Here is a 15,785-nt window from a genome sequence, read left to right on the forward strand (position 1 = left end):
GCAGGATTGCACCATTATAGCGATATATTGCAGCTATGGTTCCCGCAGCTATAATATGTTTTGTAATCTGGAGTGTGAGTGTTACTGTGCAGCGTCTGGCCCAGATCCATATATCTGCCAGCCTAGTATATAATCACCTGTGTCCAGAGGGAACACTTGGCACATTGTGTTCTGAGTTGTGTTCTGAGTTTGGGCTAAGTGAAGGCCAAGGAGCGCCGGAGAGCCGAGGGATGTCCAGCCAGTCTCGTTGACTGAGGTCTGTTGCTCTGAAAACCTCCATGACTGCTTTTGGCAACGTGGACCAAAGTAGGAGTACCGCGCCACTGAGCGAGTGCACTCCAGGTCTGCTGTGTGTGAGCATGTGTGTGCGAGATAGAGATGAGAAATTGGTTAGCCCATGGGAGCGAATGTAGGCATCTGAACAGGCTGCTTTCTCTCTCTCTCTCTCTCTCTCTCTCTCTCTCTCTCTCTCTCTCTCTCTCTCTCTCTCTCTCTCTCTCTCTCTCTCTCTCTCTCTCGAAACAAAAGTGGGTCAAGCTATATTAAACTTCAACATCTTTAACAGCAGTGAAAGTTGTTCTGACTGAGGATTCACATCCTGCTGCTTTTTAAGGCCATGATTCCCAGGTTCCTCTCCATCACTGGAAATCATTTTGCTTTATTTTAAATGGATTAAAAAAATAAGAGGTGGGAGGGCTGCAACTCACACTTACTGTCATCATCCTGTTAGTCTGCTGATTTTTCTCTATTACTGCTGAAACTAAAGCTGGAACGAAATGCTATAAAAATATCACAATTCCCGAGAGCCCAAAGTGATGTCATGTAACTGCTTGTTTTGTCTGACCACCAGACTAACACCTTAATTAGGCAAAGACAAAACTACCAATTCTCTTAACTGAGTAGCTGGAGCTAAATGTTCGACTCAACTGTTCAAATTAATTTCTTTATCGTTGATCGACTTATTGATTAATCAATTAATAATTGTAAAGAAATGTACTATGATCTCTGAATTTATTTCCACAGTTAACATTGTGTGACTATTACAGAAGGCTCACAGCTTCACACCAGGAGTTTTGGAGCGCTAACAGAATAATCAGTCTCAGTTTTTAGAAATGGTTTGAAAATTACTTGCTTTAACAAACAGGCTTGGCATTTAATATTCCCCGAACTCACTGCTGTAGGAAGTTAAAGCTGCATGATGATCAATGTAAGTGACATTATTCTGCCTTAATCATTATGTAAACCACCAAATTATACACAAACTAGTTCTGGTTGGGAACCCATAGGTTTATGAATATTTGTCCATTTAGAGTTTTTTGAAATATGATGAATGCTTTGTGCTTGTAGCTGAGATTATACCTTCAAAACAAGTGCACTAGGGTTCCCAGAACATAGCAAATCTTTTCCCGGGATAGAAAATGTATAATTTTGGTGAAAAATAATCAACCCCCAATTTGCATATAAGTTGAAGACATTCAATCAGTAGCATTCAGTCATAAACATTTGTTTTTTCTGGAGCTAAAAGTCTCTGTTGTTGCTCGAACACGTGGAGTGCCGATCAGGCAGAATTTAAAGATCCGGTTGCAACAGCACTGATTGAAATACATTTCTAGCAAAAAGAAAGACTTGACATTTATGTTACACAACTTGCTAACACACAGTATATGTACTATGTGTTAAGAGTGCATGAAGAACTTGAAAGTTACTTGGAAGAAAGCATGAATTAATTTAGAACCGGGCTAGGTTTGCTCTTCAGCCTTTTGTGGCTGAAATAAGTATTACAATAACAAACAAAACCACGTATTTTGCTTGTTCTTAAGTCCAAATACAGGAGAGAAAACTGTTGAGATCAGACTTAGAACGTGCAACCATTGTTTTTCTTACTTGCCTCCCAGGGCGTCCATACCCTTGTTATATGTTCAGCGTTGTAAAACACGAGGAATGCACAAATAAGAGCTGCTTTAAGGCTGCAGAGCACGGATCGAATACTCCTGTCAGTTTTCTCCAGATGTTCGTCCTCCTGCTGCAGAATCACACGCGTGTATAACACGTATGTATAATGAAAACTGACAAAAGTGCTGAATCGGTCCTATAGTGTTACACTGTGCTGCACATCATGGATCACACATGATTGCACTGCTCTTTTCCACTGATCGGGTGCTGTATTTGCACTCACGCTACTGAGACACATTTTTCCACATTTATTGAACCACATAAGTGTTGATCCGGATGTGTGCGTGCCATGCTGCCTTTAGGAAAGCCTTTTCTTTCTGGTGTTATGTATCTGTAATGAAGCAGAATACATGAAAAGTCTTGACAGAAGAAGATTACCAACAGGAATTTCTGGTGTTGTGTGCAGCTCGAGTCACAATAGAGTCCCACACAAAGGAAACAATTCCTCCAGACTGAGTTCTGCCCACAGAAAATCTTTCAACACACAATGGATCTCGCCTGACAAAGACACGATTTGGGGTGAAACATTGTACAAGGAAAGCCCATTCACTGTTGCCACTTTTCTTCAACTTCACCGCAGAGACAAAGAGAGAGAGAGAGAGAGAGAGAGAGAGAGAGTCTATGAACTGATGGCTGTAATTTGTTTCCATAAGAGGCTGTGCAGGTCGCTGCAGCGTCTGTTTTTCTCTGGATATCAGCGCGTGATGTGGTGTTAATGGCCCTCTGCAGTCACATGATTCTCAATCATACTGTGAGTTACATATCGGTGTTGATCAATAACGTAACTAATTCCTGATCCCCCTCTGCAGCCACAGTATTCTTGGAGTTCTGGAAAAGGCGGAGGGCAGAACTGACTTATGACTGGGATCTCATTGATTGGGAGGAGGAAGAGGTATGTCAGCAATCTCCCCAAATAGATCTGATATCATTTGATTACTTCGCAATTTTGTAGTCTACACTCATGCAGCACGTGACGCACATGATATAAAAGAAGACATGTTGCTTCATGGGGCAGACACATCCTCCGTTCGATAGTTCATAGTGAAATGTGTGTTGTTATTCAGGAGGAGCTCAGGCCTCAGTTTGAAGCCAAGTACTCCAGGGTGGAGAGAGTCAACCCCATCTCCGGCAAGCCCGAGCCTTTCCAGCCCTTCTCAGACAAACTCAGCCGGCTCATGGTGTCGGTGTCCGGAATATTCTTCATGGTAAACCCTTTGATCTTTGAATAATCTGCCCTTTTGGGATTTAGGCTCAGAGTGAGATCGCCTTCATTATGTGTGCAAACTCATGATGTCCCAGCGGTGTCATAACAGCTCCCCCTGCTGGATGAAAACTGTAATGAAATAGTGGGTCTGACCTTTCTGCTGGCCCAATTTCTCCTGTTTGCTGATTACATTTAAATGATGAGTGTTTTGCTTATGTGATTATTTAATAGATTCTCAATCAGTGGGTTTCCCTTTTCATGCTGCACAGTTGTTCATTATAAGATGAGATAATTAAACTGGAGCGTTCATCTGTTTTTAAACACATATATCCCCCACTCCTTCCTCTTCTCCATCATCATTCCGCTTAGATTTCCCTCGTTCTGACAGCTGTCTTCGCTGTGGTGGTTTTCCGTCTCATTGCGATGGAGAAGTTCGCTTCCCTCAACTGGTATTTCGTGAAGAAGAACTGGCAGTTTGCCACGTCTGGCACTGGTGTCTGCATAAACTTCATGATCATCATGTCTCTCAATGTGGTGGGTGTCTGGACAAGCATCATCTGGCACGTTCACATACACTGTCCAACAGATGTTTCATGAAACATTTATTTAGAACTTTGTTCCAGGAGCTATCACATCCATAGCCAGAAAGCCTTTTTTTGCGGAGATTCCTGTTTGCCTGTCTTTGTCATGACCATTACTCCACTCAACCTTTTCCCTGTTGATGCTTATGTATTCTATCATCTTGCCAGGTGTATGAAAAGGTGGCCTATTTGCTGACAAATCTAGGTGAGCGTTGTCCACATGCCGCATGAATTTATACCTTCATTATCTCTCGCTTCCCAGATGGTTGGCAAGCATTTATTTTCTCCCTCGTTCACCCTATGACCCCCCTTTCTCTCACCCCTCAGAACACCCACGGACAGAGTCTGAGTGGGAGAACAGCTTTGCTCTGAAGATGTTCCTGTTCCAGTTTGTGAATTTGAACAGCTCCACGTTTTACATCGCTTTCTTCCTCGGAAGGTAGGCTGGCTGCCATGAACTCTACAGTTCCTGTTTACGTTGAGTTTAATGAGAGATTTTGCAAAGATGTTTTGCTTCAAACTCCCATGTCATGACTGCCAAGTATCTCTCCCTCTTCTGTCTCATGTTAAGTTCAGTTTTGACCTCATTCTTTTTAGAAAATGCTGCCCTGAGTATAACCCCACTTCCAAAGAAGTTGGGACGCTGTGTAAAACAAATCAAACAGAATATTGTTAATTTGCAAACCCTTTTTGACATACACTCAATTGAAAACCGGACAAAGACAAAACCACTGTATTTTTAATTTTATTAATTTTTGTAAAAATATTCTTTTTCTGTGTTTGATGCAAGCAATACATTTCAAACAAGTAGAAACAGGGGCAAAAAAAGTCTGGGAAAGACGATAGTATCATGAATGGGTATGAAAGGGGCATCCTCGAAAGGCTCCATTATTCACAAGCAAGGATGGGTTGAGGTTTGCCGCTTTACGTAACAAGCTAAAGGCTATTATTACACTGTAAACCAGAACAAGTTAGCAGAACTCCAAAAAAATTGAGGCCATCAGTTGCCACAAGTTTAAAAAGTTTACTACCTCAAAAGTCTTGAATGTCAGTGCATTGATATTTGGAGTGAGTGTTACATACAGTTTTTGATTACAGTTCAATCTAACTACTTAAACCAACTCAAACACTTACCAAACAAATAAGAAAGCTAGCAGAACTCAACATATCTGAGTTTTCATATCTTATTCCAGTTAATTGATTTCAGCATTAGGGTTACAAGTTGTAATAAAGTTTACGTTTAAAGTAACTTCCTCATTCTAAGTAGCGAAAAAATGCAAAAAAGTTGAAGTTTAACAATCACAAAAGTTACTGGCAATCTTTATTAGTCCTACTACCTAAAGAATATGAAGTTCCCAACTTGTTCCAATTATTTAACTTCAGCTTTCAGATTTTAGGTTGCAGAAACTGTAAATTTGACTTTTTCATTTCAAGTAGTGGTTATAAAATCTGCAAAGAAAAAAGTCAATTAAAATGATGAAAGAAAATGTTGAGTTTAATAATCACAAAAGAAAGCAAATACTACCAGCACTCAATATTCATCAAGTTAGCAGGACAATAAATGTAGATATTTCACAGCTTATAACAATTAATTAAAAATAAATTGTTGTCTGTAAACACAGTTTGTTTGATTGCATTCTGTTTTATTCACATTTTACATACCGTCTCAACTTTTTCGAAGCGAGGCTATAGATATTTGACTGAGCTGAGAGGTTTATTGAACATAATTAGCACCTTTAAGTGTCTCTTTACCTGCTCCGAGTTTATTAGTTTTCCACTGATTGAATCTGCAGCTAATGTTGCCAATCTCAATCTCTTCAGGTTTGCTGGCAGGCCTGGAAAATACAATAAACTCTTTAATCGATGGAGACTGGAGGAGGTGAGTGCAGTGAGACATCTCCATAAGTGGTCTGATCACTGCCTTCTGTTCCAGGTTATATATAGAGTTTTCAAGTCATTCATCTTTCTAATGATGCGTCTGTATATTAGAACCATTAATCTCCTACATAATTACTGGGATTTTGAATTTTAATGATCAAAAAACAGAATTGAATGAACTGTGTCCCAGGATTTGCTCATGGCTTTGAATTATCTGCCATGAAATATGGATGTCACAGTTTGTTTATTTTAAATGTATTCACCCCAGTGTCACCCGAGTGGCTGTTTGATTGATCTGTGCCTGCAAATGGGAGTCATCATGTTCTTCAAACAAATCTGGAACAACTTCATGGAGCTCGGCTATCCGTAAGTAATATACTATTATAATCATTTGTCCTTTCCTTTATGGATCATTAGAGATGCCATATTTAATCCTCCATGCAGTAAATTCAAGTGATTGGCATTTTACAAACCTTGTGTAATATTGTGTTTAGTTTCTTTGTCCTTCGACTCATTAGCATATGAAAAGGATTTTCTCCTGCAAAAACACATCAAATCCTCTTGTGTGGGGCTTAGTAAGAGGGTTCATGCCGCGCTCAGCGCCTTGTCAGAAATAATTGCTTTGAGTTGACAGTTAGCTACTTGCTACATTTCCAGTTTGCTGCAGAACTGGTGGTCTCGCAGGAAGATGAAGAAAGGAGGTGGTGCAGGGCAGAATGTAGACAATAAAGCCCAGCTTCCACAGTGGGACAAAGACTGGAATCTGCAGCCGATGAACGCCCATGGACTGGTGGACGAATACCTTGAAATGGGTAAAACACGACACCCTTTTGAAGTGTTATATATTGTCTGAAGAGGGAAGTTAAATAAATGCGGTTGTTAATGCAGTGTGTGCCAGAGCTGAGACGGACATCCTCTGAAGTTCATCCAAGCGTTTCTTTCCTCTGCAGTCCTCCAGTTTGGCTTCACTACCATATTTGTAGCAGCGTTCCCCCTGGCTCCTCTCCTGGCTCTGCTCAACAACATCATTGAGATTCGTCTTGACGCCTACAAGTTTGTCACTCAGTGGAGGAGACCCATGCCTGCACGAGCCACTGACATAGGTCAGCGTGATTTCTGAGTGCCCCCGCACCTCCTCAGTGTCTCTCACACAGCGTCAGTCCGTATTTTTAGATCGGAGCTGCTTTCTCCAACAGTAAAACATTTCCATCCTATGGAGATAGATATGTTCCCATATCCTCTGTGTCTGTCCCTCCATATGTTGCACCTCCCCTCCCACCAGCCCACCTCCGCATATGACTACAAACACCACCCTCCAACTGCCAGATAATGTATGACCAAATGCTACTTGTGGCATGCTGCCCTGTAATTAAAGGAAGAATCCACACTGAAACATTTAGGAAGCGGTAATGAACACTTTATGTTTCAGTGGCACAGAATCAAAGAGCAGAGCCTCTTTGTAGGTCTAAGCTGACATTTACTGATTATACAGAAACAAAACTAATGCAGGAAAAGCCGAGGGATGATTAAGACTTTATTGTAATACAGCCAAAAAAACATGATGTATTCAGAGGAACATAGTTCACAAATTATTTGGTTACTTGGCTGCTTATGTGGGTTTATAAACAGTATGTTCTTGCACCGTCTCTGGAGGCTGTTAAAACTCATTCTGGTAAAATATTAAATGAATAGGAGTAAACAAAGCTCAATGAGGGAGACAATTCCTCGCAAAATAATTCCTGGAATGTCAGTAAATGTCGCAACTGAGTAGTTTCACGACAGAATCAAAGGACTGACTTTTTCTTTCCAGTTGTGTGTCATTATCTTCTGCTGGATGCACTTTAATGTTTCACCAATAAAAAGACCAGTGCTGAAAATTCAGTGGAAAAGACAACTTTTCCACTTCCCCCTCCCTTTTAACGTTTCTCTGTTGTATTATGGGACGTGCCCACAGTTTTGTCACTTACTGACCTAATAGCAAGAATGCCTGTTTTAAACCATCTCAAAGCTGATAAGGGGGAACACGTATAAGAAGCAGAACAGACTTTGAGACAACGGTGGCACTCTCCATCGAGTGAATGCCCGTCCGTTCACTCTTGTTTGACCTCAGTTTCTACCTATATCAATCTTCACCTTCTTTGCCTCCTCCATTAGCGGGGTTCCTTTTCTTTTGCAGTGTTGATTTTCCACAGATATTCCAGTTCTTCCTCTGGAATAGCCATCACATCTATCTTTTACTTTGTTTATTGTGTGTTTTGCCTCTTTTATGGCAAATTAATTACCCTCAAAATAAGAGTGTAGGGAGGTGGGGAGAGTATGTAACCATAACTGTTAAAAGAACTTGTACAAAGAACAATTACACTAGATTACTAGTAAAAAAAGCAACCAGATGAACTCATAAACAAAGATGCACAAGACCTTACATATTTTCCTTTATTATACACATTATATCATGTTACCACACAACTCACGATTAACTTTTTAATATCATGGTTATTGTGAATATCAGTACACGAACGATACATTAACAGCTTACCCAACAAACAAGCCAAGGAAAATGACATTACAAACATCAATTTGAAAGAAAACACATCCATCCACAGTGCTCTGCGTCTATCAAAAGAGATTAAAAGTGATTTAAAGGGATCAGCCTGTCTAATGTAGATAAAGGCATGCAGATTTACAAAACAATCATACTGAATGTGAAAAATGTTTATTCTCCTCCGGTTTTGCTCTCAGGGATCTGGCATGGGATTCTCGAAGGAATCGGCGTGCTGGCAGTCATCACCAACGCCTTCGTCATTGCCATCACCTCAGACTACATCCCCCGCTTTGTTTACGCCTTTAAATATGGCCCGTGTGTGGACAAGGGACACCACCACGAGGATGAGTAAGTGTCGAATATAATGCCTGAGCTTTAAATATATCCGGCGGAGTGGCTCGTGTTGTGGTCTGATAGCTTCTCCTCTCGCCCTCAGGTGTTTGCGAGGCTACATGAACAGCAGCCTGTCCGTGTTCGAGTCGAACAACAGCCTGCATAGATACTGCAGGTACAGAGACTACAGAGCACCGCCCTGGAGCTCAGTGCCGTACGAATTCACCCTGCAGTTCTGGCACGTCTTGGCTGCCAGACTGGCCTTCATCATCGTCTTTGAGGTCTGTGAGCACCCCCGCCTCCCCCCTTGTTCTTTTTTTGTGTGTTTACCAGCAGGGCAGGCGGCTCAGACTAAATCCACTTATGTCTTCTCGAGTCTGAAATTACTGAATATTTTGTAGTTTTATCATTTCTTTCGCTTTTATTAATTCATGTGTTGTCAATGTTACATGAAAACCTCACGAGTCTAATTTAGCTGATTCTCACGCTTTGAATGAATCTCATCGCTGCAGAAGGCGGAGAAATTTCACTCAAAACCCACAGAATAAATCCCAAATTACATGGTGGTCCTGCTAAGAAAAGGCACCATGTGTCTTTTTCTCTCTCCAAAAATGTTCCCCTGACAACGCTGCCTTGTGCATCGATTTATACAGTGAGAAAAACTGACATAATGTACAGCTATAAAACATTATAGGGAACATAAAGGTCCTTATTGCCGTGCAGACAGGGTAAACCTTTGCATGCCTTTTGTATTATGCAGCAAATACTGGCAAATAAATTGTGTGTGTTCTGTGGAAGGTAACTTGTAAATGATTAATGCTCCCCTCAGCACCTGGTGTTCGGGATCAAGTCCTTCATTGCGTATCTCATTCCTGACATGCCCAAGGATCTCTGCGATCGCATGAGGAGGGAGAAGTACCTGATGCAGGAGATGATGTACGAAGCAGAACTGGAGCACCTGCAGAAGGAGAGAAAGAAGAACGGACGGCGTTATCACCACGAGTGGCCTTAGCTTCACCCCCCCTTACATCTCCGCAACTCGCCGCACAGCCCCTTGACTCACAGGCACAACCTCCCCCCCGCCTGCTTTGTCATGTATTCTAGCTTTGAGAGTCTAGCTTCACTCGGCTGATTCTGTACACCAAAGACACCCCCTCTGGTAACCAGATCCTCCCCAAAACCTGTCTGACTCCAGGCCGGTCACTCCCTCGCCATCTGTTCCACGTCCAGTGTTGGCGCTGTTCTTGGTTTTGGCTCCGCCCCGGCCCCGATCCCGCACCTGGCTCCGTCCAGCAGGTCGCCCTTGTCTGTGCCGTGTCATGGCTTCATTCACTGGAAAAACCTGTGCAATTGTAACGTCTACTATGCAGATCAAGGGCTGCAGATCACCACTGTTCACTTTTGGCCCCCCCATCCTGCACTCTCTGTATGTGTGTGTGGCAGCTAGCACCCCCCACCCCCCATCCCGCTTTGACTCTGCAGTCTGGTGCAGCTCGCAGCATGGCTGTGTTTATCTCCCATGAGCATCAGTGGGGCTGCTGCTCTGCTGGTCATGTGAGAGAGCTCCTGTGGTACTCAACGTGTCTTGTTGCAAAAGTGATTCTGGTGATGTGGCTACCAAATACCATGGACACTGTTCTTGCAAAGCGACTGTATATTGCCCTCGAAGCATGCTGATTAATATTTGCGGCCATTTTGTGAACTTGCAAAGAAAAATACAAACAACAGCACTCATTGTGGAGGATGTTAACATCTATTCAATACATTTGACGAAGAATTCTCTATGAAATCCTATAAAGTGCATGGTAATATTGTTTTGTACCTTTTGATAGAAGTCCCCGTCTTGACGCCTGGTTCACGTGTGTCTGTACTCAGTGTGAGCTCTGTGCGTTAATCTCTGTCTGTGCTACTGCTGAGCTTGACCGTCTTTGAGTGGAGGAAATGTGAACTCTGTGCGATTTGATTGTGCCTACAGTTGTGCTCACCACAATTGTGTCACCAACATCACGTGTGCCTGTTTGTGCTGCACGTGCTTTTTTTCAAAGTGCAAGAAATATTCTCTCTCCTCGTCCTGTTGTCTGATCTCCTGTAAAACTCTCTGAACACTTCTGTAAGGATTTGTTTTGGATGTGAGTCACACCACAGTACCTACTCGGGTCTCAGCTAATGGCTCCGGAACACGCCGACGCCGGTATACGTTGAAACGTGACTCCCATCATGAACAATGTATACACTCGCATGCAGGAGCCGCAGATCTGCTCTTCCGTTCTGCACTCGCAGCCTGTTTTTCATTTGCTGTTGGAAGCCCTCAAGCGTGGTTGAAAGCTGGATCCCTTAGACATACCTGTGGCTTGGATGTTCAGTTTGCAAAGAACATCCACCACTGTTCCTCACTTAGAAAGGACAGCATACTTCAGTTCTAGTCCTTCACCAAGCACATGGTCTGATGCGGTTTCAACCACTTTCTGAACTTTCATCAATGTGAAACTAAGAAAGAGTCGTGATATTGCCTTGTGTTGTGGTCAGTTCTGTTGTCATCGATTAGAGAACTCAGGAAAACAGGCAGCATGAGCGAGTTAGTCAGAAACATAATCATTTCCTGTTTCATTCACGTTGAGATGGAGTAAACTGTATTAATGACAGGGTTGTATTTCATAGGTGATGAGAACTTTAAGGTTTGCTTCAGTACAGGTCATGTTGATCAAGTGATGGTAAATAAGATTAAGAGTTAAACACATTACAACTGAAATCGTGAATTCGACCAATCTAACAGCTGAAGATAAAGAATATTTCTACCCTGAATGCATTGCACAACACTAAAGAAAAATATAGATACATTATAGTATACATTATTTTAATGTTTATTCATTTGTTTAGCTGTTCTTTGTATATAGATGTTATGATGTACGTCATTTTTTTATACTTTTTATTTCGTGCTATCAGTATGAGTTCACCTGTTCTCACCCTCAGATAGACAAAGTGACGTCCACATTTCTCAGGTGTCCTCTGAATGTTTGCAGATGATCAACTTTTTATCATATTTTCTAAAACGCAGTCAAAAGGTATCCTGCTTTTTTAGATATATATTTTTGCACTGCCGTGCATTTTGCATGTCTATAATGCGCACACGCAGTTCAAAGCATGTTTTTTGTTTTTGCATAATCACAGTGAGTATGTCACAATCACACAGTTCATTATGGAGACATGTGCTGCAGCTTGTTGTTGAAGTAATAACGCTTTCAGGACATAATGTCAAATCATTGCGTTCACAAGAGAGATATGTTTGTTTTTAAATCTTGTTAGCAGACTAGTCCAGGTTTTCAGAATATCTTCCCTTGCTATGTGAACTTTGAAAATCTATGCATGTTGTTATCCCTGAGTGCTACATTTCCTTTGAACAGAGACAGATGTAAATGCACTGGTACATTTGTACTGTAGAGTATGCATGACCTAACACCTGCCTCGAGCAGAGCTAACTTCTGTAAAGTTGTTAACGGCGTCTTAAACATATCACCTCCCTTTTTCAGCGTTGATCATTTTTGGAGGCCCGGAAACAAGACGTCATGTTTCCTGATGATGCATAATTTTATACAGTTAAAGTATTTTCTAATTAATAGTTCAGACTCCGGACTGGGAAATTGCAAATTATGTTTACCATCTTGCAGCTGAAGTGTTCAACCTGATGGGATAGGTGTAATTTATGGATAGATTTAACATGACCTTGGATGTTTGACAGCTACTAATCATCTCTGGATGTATCTTTTCCTGCTATCTTCTCCTCCTTAAGCGCATCAGTTCCACTTTCTCACTTAAACAAATGCTGCACAGTGGTGGAAAGGTGATTCTCATGCCTTCTTCTGTTGGCAATAGCACAATATGGGTACTGAATAATAAGTAATAATGGCATGACCTTGCACATCCCTGAAAAACATAGCAGTCTAGAGGGGGATTAAGCTTCGTGTTGTCTGCCATGCCTCCTAATAGGGTTGTGCTTTAGCAAGCGATGTACTTGACATGGAAGCACAGCGACGTTAGACCATAGATTTACCTGTACAATAGGATGGTATCAGTGGTGACATGAAGTGTATCAATGACATTGTTTACTTCGTTCCTGTTTACATGTAAAAACATACTGAAATGTATAAAAATGATGTAACATAAAATAATTTGGATATCACTCTTTTCTGTAATAAATCATGGATTGTATCTTTTAAATCAAAGCTGCTGTCCTTGTTTTTTGTCCCTGTTACAAAACAACAGAGAAGAAAATGCCTCCAGCTGATATCATCTCCATGACTATCCAAGTTTAACTAAATCTGCTTACGAAACAAACCAGAGCTCAGTGATTGTTTGCTTTTCCCCCCTCAGCTATGAACGGGAACCACAAATCTCCCTGCCAGAGAGCTCATGTAACATATTGTTAAAAAGATTGTGTTTCTATCACTAACCCGCTATTTGAGCATTGTAGAATTTTCCCACTACTTCATGACGTTACGACTGCCACTGCCGCTAACTGGTTTTCCGTTCGTGCCATGTCTGTTAACACTGTCTAAAGTCTAAACACCCCAGAAGAAACACGCAAAGGTTTGGTGTACTTGGAGCTCAGATGACAGACGTTTAATACTTTTATTATTTCCTGCGGTCTGTCTTACTGTTGGATACCCACGCCAAGATATTTCCTTTCACCTCTTTGACCAACAGACGTCACATGCTGGCTTAGAAAGCTGTGGTTTCAGAAAAAGGATTTATGCATCTCTGTCTTGTAGTGCTGCCACACAACATACAGGACAGTAGATGTGTGTGGCTGGAAAACTGGAAAAATGCTGAAGAAGTATTTCTGTGCAAGTCTATGCAAAAAGATGGAAATTATCAACACAGAAAATGAAATGGAGGCAAAATGCAACATAAAAAAAAACATTTAATTTAAGGAAATTGGAGTTGATTGGATTTGATGAAACCTGTAACATCACAGGGAAGTATCATCTATTCTCCTGCAGCGGTGGAAAAAGTCCTCAAACACAAGTAAAAGTAGTCGTGTAAAGATATTTCATTACAAGAAAAACATCCTGAATTTAAAATCGTAATCTACTTTAGCTAAAAATAGAAGTAAATCGTTCTCAAAGTTTCAAAGATAAAGTTCTTGTTCTACAGAAAAAGAGACATTGTGACTTAATTATTGCTATTAATTCTCTTTTTGTGAGTCTTTTAAACATCTTGTTCGTAAAAGGATCCCAAGCCAAAAACTGTTATTTTATACAGCTGTTAAACAGAAACAGTAGAATAAAAGAGTAGCTGCCTCTTGAACATAGTGCTGTTCGTGTACGTTACACTTAATGTAATTTCTGTAATTTTCTATAATTTTTTTAAAATACAAAATATCTATAAATTATAGAAATAAATAGACTGTATATTTACATGTCCAATATATAAAAAATATATTAACTGTGAACAACCATAAAATTCAAATTATTTACAGAACATTTTTTCCACATAAAAATAGTTTGAGTTTTCTTTTTTTATTGAAAATGTTAAATTAAATGTTGGCACTGTAATAACCTTTATGAGATAAAAATTAGTAAGGATCAACACCAAAACTTATCATTTTTCCATAGTTATGTTAATTCATAGTTAAGTATTGTGTAGTTATATAGATATATAGAGTGTTTGTATCAACCTTGCTAGCCATGTGTTTCACACACTAGTCAGCAACTTTGCTGTGAAGATGCCACTTGACTGCAATTTGAAAGAAAATCTGTACTGACAGATTAAATGAAACATGGTTCTGAAAATAAAGAGGCCCTGCAGAGTTTCTATGTAAACAGAATGAGTTTCTGTAAACATGCAGTGCCACTCAAACACATTTGTTTGTATCCTTCAGATCAAACAAATCTGTCAAATTCATTTTTCATAAAACATTTGTAGAACAGAGCGTGCACTGTTTACATCCATGGTTACATGCTTCGTTACGGCTTTTGATGGCGTACTGCTGCGCTCCCTGCTTTGTGGAATATTGTGAAATATCATGAAAGAAATTGGTGCCGCGTTGAACATGTGCGCAGGAACAAACAGGGACACCTATCAGCAACCTAAATCATCGCTCCATGTGGCTGTAGTGTAGTTCTGTGAGAAAAGGGGTGAAGCAGATGCATGTCTGCTCCCTACAAAAAAGATGCTCTAGTTCAACTCAAAATGTATTCTGCAGCTCAGTTGCACATGTCTGCAGCAGTTGGGGGTTCTCTACAGGGCACCAAAGTTAAACCTGTGGGTTTGTCAACCCGTAAAACAGAAGCAGTGTTATTCACATTTCTAGCAGAGCAGTTTTCCAGAGCAGACATATCTCCGACCACAGCCTCACATCTCAGTTATGTTAACCACTCTCCCTCTCATACAGACTGCAGACTTAGTTCTCTGGCTTTATGAGGTGTCTGATTCATACAGCAGAGATTTACAGTACAGGTTAGGAAGGTAATCAGCGGTCCCGCTGAGACTGAGCCCATAAATTCAAAGGCACTGAGGTGTAAACAGGGCAGGGAGCCAAGGATGAGCATCAGGGGACAAAGGAGTCAACACAGACATCCACAAATCATCAGATCGCTCAGCTCAGCTAGCTGTTTCCAACATCACAGAATGAGGCGATCACTCCAAAACCTGCTCTGAATGGGATCTGATGAGATTTGTTCTAACTAAAATATTTGACAAAAGATGTTCACTGAAAATACCAATGATTTTATGTCACTGGTCAATTTTTAGCTGCATGGCTCGAAGGCTGGCAGTGGCAGTCAGTGGGTCAGCGCACCACTTTTGTTAGGACTGAAATATCTCAGCAACTTATGGATCAACCCAACTGTGTTGTTTTTTTGCAAAAAAGGATCTAAACACAAGACACCAAGACAGATGGGGAAAAAAAGGCAAGCTTTAATAATGTAAGCTGAAGTCCCCCAACTATCTTTCTCCAGAATCTCCCCCCTCCCCTCCTTTGAGATACAAAACCCCAGTGGTGAACATTAGGACCTGTTTAACATCAGCATGTTAGCACTGTCATTGCATGTTAGCATTCTGACGTTAGCATTAAGCTCTAAGCACTGCTCTGCCTCAGTAAAGCCTCACAGAGACACTGACATGGCTGTAGACTTGTCAAGTCTTGTTACCTTTATTAATGCGTCCCTGTTCACAGACTGTCAGCGTATTATACTTTTATCAATTTATTGGATTTAAGTCTTTCCTGGCTCCTGATGCTGAGTGCTGATGCCCATCCACGATGATTTAAAAGCATTTGAACTGACAGCACACCTGG

The 15,785-nt window shown here is 41.0% G+C and overlaps 1 protein-coding gene across 3 annotated transcripts in view; it reads left to right on the forward strand.

Annotated features, from left to right (window-relative positions):
* Positions 1 to 12,711, forward strand: part of ano3 (anoctamin 3) — a 37,633-nt gene extending 24,922 nt beyond the window's left edge. For 2 of the 3 annotated variants that reach the window (XM_030425518.1, XM_030425520.1), the window contains exons 14-25: positions 2,763 to 2,845; positions 3,018 to 3,158; positions 3,527 to 3,691; positions 3,907 to 3,943; positions 4,066 to 4,177; positions 5,560 to 5,617; positions 5,885 to 5,982; positions 6,274 to 6,428; positions 6,567 to 6,719; positions 8,356 to 8,506; positions 8,595 to 8,772; positions 9,321 to 12,711. In XM_030425518.1, coding sequence (XP_030281378.1) covers positions 2,763 to 2,845; positions 3,018 to 3,158; positions 3,527 to 3,691; positions 3,907 to 3,943; positions 4,066 to 4,177; positions 5,560 to 5,617; positions 5,885 to 5,982; positions 6,274 to 6,428; positions 6,567 to 6,719; positions 8,356 to 8,506; positions 8,595 to 8,772; positions 9,321 to 9,503 — 1,514 coding nt within the window. In that variant the 3' untranslated portion in view covers positions 9,504 to 12,711. The remainder of the gene's footprint in view (positions 1 to 2,762; positions 2,846 to 3,017; positions 3,159 to 3,526; positions 3,692 to 3,906; positions 3,944 to 4,065; positions 4,178 to 5,559; positions 5,618 to 5,884; positions 5,983 to 6,273; positions 6,429 to 6,566; positions 6,720 to 8,355; positions 8,507 to 8,594; positions 8,773 to 9,320) is intronic. The other variant, XM_030425519.1, reaches the window with a different exon arrangement.
* The last annotated feature ends 3,074 nt before the right edge of the window (positions 12,712 to 15,785 follow it).

Source organism: Sparus aurata, chromosome 8 (genome assembly GCF_900880675.1).
Source record: "Sparus aurata chromosome 8, fSpaAur1.1, whole genome shotgun sequence".
Taxonomy (NCBI): domain Eukaryota; kingdom Metazoa; phylum Chordata; class Actinopteri; order Spariformes; family Sparidae; genus Sparus; species Sparus aurata.